The sequence below is a fragment of the Octodon degus genome, unplaced genomic scaffold (genome assembly GCF_000260255.1).
Source record: "Octodon degus isolate 3935 unplaced genomic scaffold, OctDeg1.0 scaffold00012, whole genome shotgun sequence".
Lineage (NCBI taxonomy): Eukaryota > Metazoa > Chordata > Mammalia > Rodentia > Octodontidae > Octodon > Octodon degus.
Window position 1 is genome coordinate 9,588,048 of NW_004524588.1, and position 11,728 is coordinate 9,599,775.

An 11,728-nucleotide genomic window follows, 5' to 3' on the forward strand; every position below is an offset into this window, starting at 1 on the left:
TTTTGAGAAAAAGTTGAGAGTGTAACTATTTAAAGAATATTAATAATTACAAATATTGATGAGTGCTTGGTAGGTGACAGCTTTTGAATTTTACTATCCAGCCGCAGCCCCTACTTCCATTCTACAGAAAGGTAACTAACTTACCTGTGATGACAGGGCCTAAGAAGAGCTACTGGGACTTGAATCCAGATTTAGTAACATCTGAAGCCTACAACTTTAAGCTACATAACCTCTAATACTAAAAGCTTATATACTGAATATTAAAGAGAAATTGAAGCAGAAAGGACAATGGGACTAAGAGTGTAAATAATCATAAAAAATAATGACTATCTTTCAAAACTAAACATAGAAGAGTAGGAAGAAGAGAAAGCTTACAAAGATCAGTCCGATCCTACTTCTATCTAAGCAACAACCCCAACTCCCGATCAGTATTACTGTCTCAACCTAAGATGTTTCTTTTACCTACTATGCATTGGCTCTATTTTAATTTCTAAATGTGTAATGTATACTTTGAACTACTTAATGTGAATTTCCTGAAATTTTTATTTTATCAGGTGAGACGTCTTCAGACAAGAACCCTAAGGTGCAGTTAGTGATATCATATCAGGATGCAAAGCTGACCATACTGGTGAAACACATGAAAAACATTGTAAGTTTATTATATATAATAAGAAACATCTAATCTCATGTTTAGAAATTACTTGGCTCCTTTGGGCAATTAGTGTCAACATTAGTAAGAGGAATGAGTCTAGAAACCAAGCTTAAGTGAGGAACAATGAGCCAATTATAGTGTTTTTGTCCCTGTGTGATGGTGATCCTTAGGGTAAAAACTATGAGATATTTTACAGTGAAAGGCCCAGAATGAAAATTGGACTTTACTCAAAATGAACTGTCAGAAAAAAATGAGCGAATGGTCTCTGAGAAATCAAGAATGAATAGCTAAAGGGGGGAAAAAATACCTGGATCCTTCTTATCCTATTGAGATTGGAGGAGGAGTTATGCTGTCTTGGACAGCAACTTCTCTGTGAAACCAACAGGCCTGAGTGTCCACCCCCAACCAAGTTTTTATTGTACCTTGAATTTACAAAGTCATCTTAGTTACCATGTTTTCATGTAATTGCTTAAGTTTATTTTTCTCCTTGAAAGTTTTATAATTCTTGAGACTAGGAACCACATCTCTGCATTCTCAGGACCTGGAACCAAACCTGTAGTTAGTCTGTAAGGGGTAAATACATGCTCTAATAAAGTCCACTTGATTAGGGTTTTAGTCACAGCAAAGACAATCAGTGAAAACAGTCACTATGAAGGCGAGATAGCCTTCTGTGTCACAGGGTGAATGACTGGCAGTGTGAATCTGGAGGCAATGAAGGATAACTACAATTTACCAGCTCCTCCAGCCTTTCTGGACTTCAGTCAAAACTGGTATTACACATAGCAGGAGGGTCCATCAGATATGGAGAAACTTAGTATCACAATATTGGCTGTCTTGTTTATGCATGTAAATCTCTCAGGATGCATTTGGAAAGAACTAAAGGAACAAACTCTTCTCCACACGATATGCATCTGGTGTGCACTAAACCTTAGTAAATATTTGTTCAATAAACAAATAATTGGCATAATTTTCAAGGGCTTCATCCATCATAAAGTGAGAATTAGCCAGACATGGAAAGATGTTTGCTGCTAACTCGGTGGTGTTCACAGTAAGCAACTTTTCTGATATCTGTGCAAGGATTGTTCAAATGTTTGTAAATATTTAGTCATTAAAATAATCATTTTCCATTGTTTCTGATAGCCATCCTAAGTGAAAATAGCAGTTAGGAGACTTTTAAATTGCTAAAGGAGGATTCAGTCAATATTTTGGCCACATGAGTGCTTATAGATTTCAGGCATCCACTGTATCAGTGATAGTGAATCTTCTAGAGCTTTCAGTGATAAAAACAGTCCTTGGAAGCATGTACGTTGTAGGTTTGCCACCAGTGATCTATACATATGCACGCTTAAATACAATATTAAGAAATATTATTAAATGATCAATATATGTTATATGGTAGTCTTGAAAGCACTCGCCTTAGAAATTACATGTTGTGTCAGTAATGTCATTACCCAGAGCATCCTACAGGATACTTATTGAAATTGTGCATAAAAACCATAGCAAATCTGGTGCTATTGGACAGTCATGCTAAATCCTTGGTCAAAAGCAGTATTAAGAAATCTGATCACCCATTTCATTCACCAAATGATTCCCCAAATTACTTTCAACAGTTTTCAAAAAAAGCATTATAAACTCAGATGAAGTTGTACTACCAATAAGTATACTCAAAGTGAGCGGAAGGCAATTCCTGAAGGACAGGAAGTGAATGAGAAAGAGAAGAAAGAGCTACAGCGCAATACTGACATAAAGTAGTTATAGGTAAATGGCAAATGATCAGGTGGATCCTAGAAAAAAGTTTGCAAATCTAAAAAGCAGGTTCATTTGAGCCCATAGACTACCAATGCCCTCTGAAAAATGTTAAAGATGCTCTAGTCCTTGTTGTCTGACTTCTTAGGCTACCTCATGCTTCTTCTCTTTCCCCAGTCATTGGACACTGAGGGATTGAGAGTCCAAAATGCAGATTTAGACTTATCGCTTTCAGCCTAGATTTATGGCTTTAAATATTGCTTATGTTTCACGTTGCTCCCTGTCTATAACCCCAGGTCAGAATTTCCCCCTAAAACCGATTAGTAGGACTGTTTCAATAATTAATACATTGCGTATTGTTGTCTTTGTAGTGATTATTCATAGTACAAGAAGCAGACATGATATCCTGTCCAAACGCTATTAGTACAAATCTTTTTTCTCATTGAATTAAGAGAAAGTAGCTTTATAGCTATCCTGACTATTTTGTCTATACAGATACAAATGGTCCTTCAATTGTATCCCCATTTTATATTTAGTTTTGTCAGAGATGGATATTCCACTGCCATTTAAATATTACAGGTGCACTAATTCAGCAAAATAATCTTATATAGTCTAGTAGTCCATAATAGTAGCGGGTTTTCTGTAGGACTGGCAATGTCAGAAGTTGTTGACTTGAGCCTTTTACAGCTCAGCATATTAATATGGCTTTACTTTTTATGCCTTATTTTTATACTTTTCTGCTGGATAGTTAAGACCAAGATAAAGCAAGACCTATATAACAAGAAATGTAACTTTTGTATCTGACAAGGTCAGTCAAATCCCCTCAGGATTTATCCTGAAACCCTGTACTGCAGTTTGTAGATCCTTTGTCAGTGTCAGCCATGTGGATGAGTCACGGCCACTGCCTGACCAATTTGCTCTCTGTGAAAGCCTGAGAGAATATTTTCTCTCTAGGTGACTCTCCTTAGGGACACTCTACATCATCAATCACTTTCCTCTGTGGCCCCATAATCTCCTGAATCAGAAAATTTGGGACACAACTGAGTTACAGGATGTTACTGTACAGGTTCTCCTATGTCCTCAGTCCTTATTGATCTCAACAGGCTGGGGCCAAAATGTTGGCTGTCCTTGCAGCCCTTCTTTTTCTCTGATTTTTGGTGTGCAAACTTCAGTTGTTAACCCTCCAGAAGAGAAGCTTAATGATATTATTACCCTATAACATAGGCAGTTGAGCTTAACCTCACTATCTGTCTGAATATCAAACATCTTAGACATAACAAGGAACAGGTATTTCCCATCAAGTATTGATATGTTAAACTTTAAATCCCTACAGAATGTGAAGAAAAAAAAGAGAAAAAGAAAAAAAAATATTTTAAAAAATAGGAATGCACAATTGCATACTTTTACACAGAAATTTAGAAATCTAACCATGTATAGCATTGTAGCAGGACAGTCCTGTGACATTCTTTTTCTTGTCTCTTGTTTTCATTTATTACCCTTTTTTTAAACAAACATTTACTTGAGAGGCAGTATAGCAGTAATTGGCATGACATGACAAGCAGTACATATTTAGAACACCAGAATGACAAGCATGATATTTGTTTCTCAATAAATTAATTTAAAAAATGTTTATTAATAAAATAGTGTTTAAAATTTTTAAAACATATATAGCAGCAGAGACCTTTGAAATAGTAATTATTGGACATTCATGTAATGGGTACATTTTGGAAAAATTACTTTTGTATGTTTCTTTAAAATGATGATAATATATTGATCCTTGAAACTGCACAATGATAAATGCATCCTAAATATTATTTTTTGAAAAATATATTATTTAAGTAAGTCTTAAATTACTGTCATTGGAACTTGAGTGTACTGGGTACCTCTTTGTAGATGCTTGGAAATCTTTCCACATCGGTGGAGATCAGCTACCTTCATGTTTCCTAAACCTTCTTAGAAGTTTAGATCTGAGAAGCTGCTTACATATTTGAAATAAATAACTTTTTCTTTCAAAAAAATACAAAAAAAAGGAACTTCCGTCTAAAATCCAGAGTTGTGTATAGAACTGATTACAACTCCAGTAGAAATTTACTAAGTACCTCAAAGGTAATAATGTATCAAATCAAACTTCTGATGCCCGTTCCCTTAAACTTGAATGTTTTTCCATCTTTTTCATCCCAGTACACAGCATTTCCTGCCTTCTAAAGAGGCTAACATCTTTACAATCATTTTGACCCCTCTCCTTCAGCTGGAAACTGCGTCCATGTTATCCACCAATTCTATCCATCTGCTTTCAAACTAAAGCCAGAACCCCACCATTTGCCACCACCAGCACAACCAGTGCTGGTTCAAGCTATGATTATCCTTACCTCAGTTGCCTGCTGTTGGTTCTTCCCTAAGTTCTTCATAATCTCTTGGTAACTGAACAGTCAGTTTGTTCCTTAGAAAGCAAGGATTTGTCATTGCTTTCTTCACAGCCTTAGGGAAAAATTCACCTGGCTTTTCAAATGAAAGCCATACCAGTGACCTCTGAGACCCTAATCAAGCTATTTCCCTTGACCTTTCCAGCCTCTTGTCCTACCTCAGTCTACCTCAATCGCTCCACTCCAGGCTCACTGACTTCCCTGCTACTCCCTGAATTTGGCAAGAGTGTTTCCCCCCAGTGTGTCTGCTAGTCCATCTGTCCTGAATATTTTCCCCCAGGTTCATGACCTATTTTCTGTGACTTCCTATTTTCTGTGACTCAGTGTCACACATGCTGAATGACTATATTCACTCTCATCTTTTCAGTGCATCTTTTCTAAAAGCTCAGGAAACTACAGTAGAACCCGCTGTGTTGTCCTTCCAATCTTTCTATTTTATTTTCTCACTTGTCCTGTATTACCAGAATTTCTAGAATAAGTCCAGTGTATAGTAGATATTCAGAGAGTATTTGTTAAATTTTAAAAAAAAATGACAAGTTACTTCTCACATGAAGAACCAAGGGTCAGAATTTGTCTCACCTCCTAAAAGTCATTTTTAAAAAACAGGTTCCTGGGGACAACTCACACAAAAGTTCAGTTTGTCACTCCTTTAAATAACTATTTTATTCTTTCTGCTTATCTCAACACAGCAAGAGCATTTTAATACAAGTGACATGAAATCCGTCCATAAATTCTCAATATATTTTCTTTGCTCATTTCAAGATTTTAGCTAATTGTTATTTATTTTTTGAGCCTTTAATGGGCTCACATGCCAAAGTAATCAGACTTTGTGCTTGATTTCATATTAAAATGAATTATGCCTGCAGTTCTGTTATATTTAATATTAAGTTGGATGAAAAGAATTGTTTATCTTATATTAATCTTTGAAGCTGTACACTAAGAATCATTTCCCCCTGTGAAATCACAAGCAAAACCAAAATTGCTAAAATTATTTCTCTTTCAAAATAGCACAATACAGTTTACTCTAATGAACAGAGACTGGCAAAGCATTGCAGTTGTTTAGAAAGTTGGCCAATATTTTTAAAATAATAGCTCAGTTTGTTTCAAATATTAGATTTGAAATATTTTGTAAAATCTTTCTAGCCTCTTACTCTGGACCCCACTTTCAGAGGTTCTATGCTGTGGACTTCCGTAGTCCTTTGCTATGTATTTATTCCTGATTGGAGGGTTTGTGGCCTGCTCTGTGTCATTTCTAAATGATTTCCTTCTCCATGCAGCAGAATATGAACATCAAAGAGGTGATAAAGGCAATAACAAGAGCGAAACTCTAAGGGTTTTTTTTTAATGTACTACAGAAGTCCACAAGATAGAGCCTCTGAAAGTGGGGTCCAGAGAAAGATGCTAGAAATATTTTACAAAATATTTCATATCTAATATTTGAAACAAACTGAGCTATTATTTTAAAAGTATTAGCCAACTTTCTAAACAACTGCAATACTTTGTCAGTTGAATCTGTAGAACAGGGTCTACAGAGTCTCATTACACAGATTGGACTCACAGTGATCCTCCTGTTTTCAACCTCCCAAGCGCTGGGATCACAGGCTTGCACCACCATGCCCAGTATCAGTCGGCATCTCAGCACACCCCGGAGACAGGCCTGGCACGGCAGGCCATGGATCGAACCCTGGTCCCTGCATCTGCCTAAGCAGGTGTGTTAGTCCATTGAGCTATCTGGCCAGCCCGAAACTCTCTTCTTAAGTCTATCACCCACAATAGGTCAGTCACTTGTGCTGTGACAGCATGATTCTTTAAAATGAGGAGAAATATCAATAAAAAGTAAAATACCTCAGATATGCTATTATTTATTTCATAAGACACAAAGTAGAAGAAAATAGTCGCTATATGAGCAGAAGAGATGAAGAGTAAAGTATAAGAACTGCAAACTATGAGCATTGACCCATACACGCACACGCACGCACGCACACATGCATGCACATATTACGACAGTTTTTTATTTTAAGGAATTTCTTAGGGCCTAGGAGTATAGCTCAGTAATAGAACACTTGCCTAGCATGCATGAGGCCTTGCGTTCTGTCCCTAGCACTGAAAAAAAACTTACAATTTTAATGGACTTTAGTACAGACAAATATTTTTTTCAAAACAGGTTCCTGGGGACAACTCACATTAATCTTGATTCTGTAATAGTAGCATAGAAGATCTGAATCTGTGTTGCACAACCAGTGAGCTACTCTCTTTCATTTCTAAACTTCTTTTCCTCTTTCCTGCTGGAAAATATGAGCATTCATGGTGCCTTTGTAGTCCAAGACCACACCTTGAGAAACACTTCTTTTTTTTTTAAATTAATTTTATTGAGAAAGAAACAGCAATGAGACAGTTTTAAAACAGGTTAGTAGGATAGTTATAATAATTAATACATTACATTTTGTTGCCTTCATAGTAGTTATTCATAGTACAAGATGCAGACATGATATCTTATCCAAACACTGTTAGTACAAATCTTTCTTTTCATTGAATTAAGACGAAGTAGCTGTATATCTATCCTAACTACTTTGAATATAATGATACAAAATGGTCCTTCATTTGTATCCCCTTTTTTGTTTAGATTTATCAGACATGGGTATTCCATTGTCATTTAAATATTGTAGATGTGTGAATTCAGCAAAATAGTCCAATATAGTCCAGTAGTCCATAATAGTAGTGGGTTTTCCATAAGACTGGCAATGTCAGAAGTTGTTGACTTGTGCCATTTACAGCTCAGCATATTAACATGGCTTTACTTTTTATACCTCGTGTTTATACTTTTCTGCAGGGTGCCAGAGAAACACTTCTTGCGGTGCATGGGCCCCATCAGTTGTGCTATGCATATAATGTGTTCTGCCCTCGGCACTAAGACAAATGCAATGCATATGGAAGCAGAACAAAGACAATAAAAGAGGACTGCAAAATAAAGGACAGATAGGGACAGTGTTTGCCACATATAAGTAGCAGTGTTCTGGGTATCAGTTCTCTGATTACAGTGATACTTTTCAATGTTTTAATATCAGGGCTCTTAAAGAAAACTTGTTTCTACTCCATCTTGGATGTGTTTCAATCCAAATAAAAATCAGCTGCTTAATGAAGGACAATGTCCTTACAACAATCATCACATCAGTTATATTTCACATGTATTCTATGGATTAGAAGATAGCTCATCTGGAGCTGTCTCTTAATGACATTGATCTATACTTTCAAAGAATAAGACACAAAGCAATGAACAGTAAAGAGCACCTGGCCCAAATCCAGACATTCAATGGCTTCATGATATATCTTTAGCCAAGGAAAACAACTAATTACCAATTCTTTTATAATGAAATCAGCTTTAATACTTTTTCTTTTTTATTATTCATTTTATTGAAAAACAAATAGCAATGAGACAGTTTCAAAACCAATTGGCAGGACAGTTTCAATAATTAATACATTGTATATTGTTGTCTTTGTAATGGTTATTCGTAGTACAAGATACAGACATGATATCCTGTCCAAACTATAAACATATTATCATTGATCTTTTTTTAAAAAGCCAATATATCTTTAATGTCTCTTTCTTGGACTATTCAGTTCCCAAGATCTCAATGAAATTTCACTGTCCATGTGGTCATTCAGTTTTGCGGACAGCATTCTTTCTAAGGCTTTCTTAGCTCTTATAAATTTAAAATAGAAAATGTATATCATGACTTAATAAAGGATAGCTTCACCCCTACCCTGTAATGTGAAGATTTTCCAGTGTTCAGGACTTCAGCTCTTGGAACTAATTTCCTAAAAATTTCACCCAGTCTTGAGACTTCAAAGATAATATGAATTACTGCTAAATTTATAGCTCTATTTTTGATCTTTCTCTGAATTCCATTTACATATTTCCAACTGTCAAATGGGCATTTGCACTCTGCTATCTTGCCATCTCTTTAAACTCAAATTTTCCAAAATTCAGTATTCTCCTTTTCATGAAAGTCAGATCTCATTCTGAATTGCTTATTTCTGTCAGTTGCTGCACCATCCTCATGTAACCCCTGATCAAAACTTGTCTGACAACTAGTTTACGTTTTGTGACTCGCTTTTACTCACATACACAATCAGCAGCAAATCTGTTTAATTTCCCTTTTATTCCTTTCAATATTCTATTCAATATTCTCTATTAATTCATTTATGAGTTATTTTGATTGATGGATATTATAGTCCTGTCTTTATTCTTTTTTAATCTCTCCTGCGCAAAACTCTAGTTTTATCATAGCAGAAAAAATTTTCATATATTCTCTGTCAATTTCAAATTCCATGGCCTAATACAAGGTGCCACACAATCTAGACAGCCACTTTTGATATCACTGCTCAACATCAAACTTGAATTTCTTCAAGACGGTTCACTCATTGCTGACCAAGCACCATCTCTTCATCTAACACAGCATGTCCTACTTCTTGCTACCTGTTAGTCACCTTCCATAGCCAATGCACCTTCCCAGATCCAATGTAAACCTCTCCTTTTTCTGCAGGCTTCTGGGCCACTCTAGCTCCTGTCCATCTTTCCCTCCTCTGGGGTCTTTTCACTCTTACTGTACACCACATCCACTTGACATTCACTGCCTCATATCAACTCTTCAAACTTTCATCATTGTAGCTCATACTGTATCGGCCAGCCAAATAGCTCAGTGGTTAAAGGGCCCGCTTAGGCAAATGCAGTGGCCATGTTGTGATGGCCCCGCCCTCGGGACACGCGGAGGCAGCGATTGAGACTGGGTGTGGTGGTGCGTGCCTGTAATCCCGGCGCTTGGGAGGCTGTAAACAGGAGGAACACTATTAGTCTGATCTAGTAGTGAGACCATATAGACCCTGTACTAAATATGAGAAAAAGAGCACATATTGTAGTTTCAGTTGTATTGAGAAACTGTTAAGGATGAAAAGGTGGAGAAAATATATTATGTATACTACAGTGTGGTTACCACAATACTATGTCCTTAAAGCATATTTGCTAAGTGCATATTTGTTTAAGTGAAAAAATACAATCCAGAGCAGTTTAATGCAAGCTATATTTATATATCAGTAGCTTTTCTCTGTGAATTTTGCTGTCCGTAATATTTGATAATAAGCGGAGGACGGTCAAGTGCCAAGTACTTAATCTCAATATCAATCTCACTTAAAAGGAAAGTGAATTCTTGCTGAGGACTATTTTTCAAAATGTTCCAAAAGCCTGTCCACTCTCCTTCTTTCACAATGACATAGCCATCAGTGTACGTGTCTCCACATGGCTGGTATTCTATTTACCCAGTCTGGGTTTTTTTCTCTGACCATCTTGTACCCTAACTTCTCTCCCTCCTCTATGTATCTCTAAATTCTACATTTTCAGCTTAAAAAAGAAACAGAGAGAAGAAGCAACAGAGAAATGTTAAAAGAATGGTTTATAGAGAACAAGGAGAAGCTGAGAGTTTAAATTTCTCAAATTATTTTATTTATTTTTTGTTTTGTTTTGAGGATTTATTTCACTCATTTTTTTAAAAAAAGACTGGAAACAACTCAAAAGGGGTCTATTATAAATGCTTACATAACAGTTAGAAGTTTAGAACATAATCAAATCCGAGTAAGTTATAGCTGAAGTAAAACCATGACAATCGTTTAATGTTAATGCCTGACAAGTAGCCCATTGAAGTTGCCAGTGGCTCTTACATATGTTGAGTAGAGCCATGCCCCTTGATCCACTGGTTCCACACTGTGTACACAACCACAGTTTAACAATATTTGAAACAATTTGTTTCTGCACTGGACCTCTATAAAACTTTTCTTGTTTTTATTCTCTAAATAATACACTTCAGAGACTATTTAAATATCATTTATAGTATCATAGATAGTATCTACACTATCTGTAGATCTAGAATATCTACAGTAAATATTATAGGTAATCTGACGATTTAACATATGTGAGAGAATATGAGTAAATTTTACGCAAACACCACCACAATTTGTGCATCTGTGCTTTTTTGTACCCCCAGGAATTCTGGCACCAATCCCAGTGGATTTAAAAGATGATTCTCTTACTTTTAACTACAATACATGACTTTTTTTCTGAGTCGGTGACTGTGTGGTAGAATGCACAGCAGGAACTCCAGGAGGCCAAGACACATTGTATTCTATGAAAGTGGCACCCTATAGTGTGAAATAGGCACGCTTTTTTTTTTTTTCGGTAGGACAGTTTCAATTAATTAACACACTGCAAACATGCTTCCTAGTGGTTAATTGCTATACAATAATCATTCTATTCATTAAGAGAATGTAACTATATATCTATTCAAACCAATTTAAATATACAGATACAATCGTCTGTGTACCCTTTTTTTTTGTTAAGTTCCGTTATTTGAATATTACAGGTGTGTAAACTCAGAAAAATATTCTAAAAGAGTCCAGTAGCCCATAATAGTATTGGATCTTCTGCTTAACTGGCAATGTCAGAAATTGTTGACCTGAGTGCCCCACAGCTCAACATAACAGCATGGCTTTACTTCTTATATTTTGTTTTTATACTTTTCTGCTGGATGGCCAAGATGAAGGTAAAGCAGGACCTACGCAACAAGAGTTGTAGTTTTTGGGTCTGATAAGGTCAGTAAAATCCCCTCAGGATTTATCCCGAGATCCTGCACCTCAGATTGTAGAACCTTTGTTAGTGTCAGACATGTGGATGAGTCACGGCCATTGCTTGGCCAATGTGCTCTCTGTGAAAGCCTGAGAGAAAGTTTTCTTTCCATATGACTCTCCTTAGGCACACTTTACATCATTGATCACTTTCCTCTTTGGCCCCATGATCTCCTTGATCAGAAAATTTGGGATACTGCCAAGTTACATGACATAACAGTACAAGTTCTCATAT

At 36.2% G+C, this 11,728-nt stretch overlaps 1 protein-coding gene across 1 annotated transcript in view; it reads left to right on the forward strand.

Moving 5' to 3' along the window:
- Pik3c2g (phosphatidylinositol-4-phosphate 3-kinase catalytic subunit type 2 gamma) overlaps window positions 1-11,728 on the forward strand; it is a 379,694-nt gene that overhangs the window by 339,117 nt on the left and 28,849 nt on the right. The window contains exon 34 of the mRNA XM_004626203.2: window positions 555-649. Coding sequence (XP_004626260.1) covers window positions 555-649 — 95 coding nt within the window. The remainder of the gene's footprint in view (window positions 1-554; window positions 650-11,728) is intronic.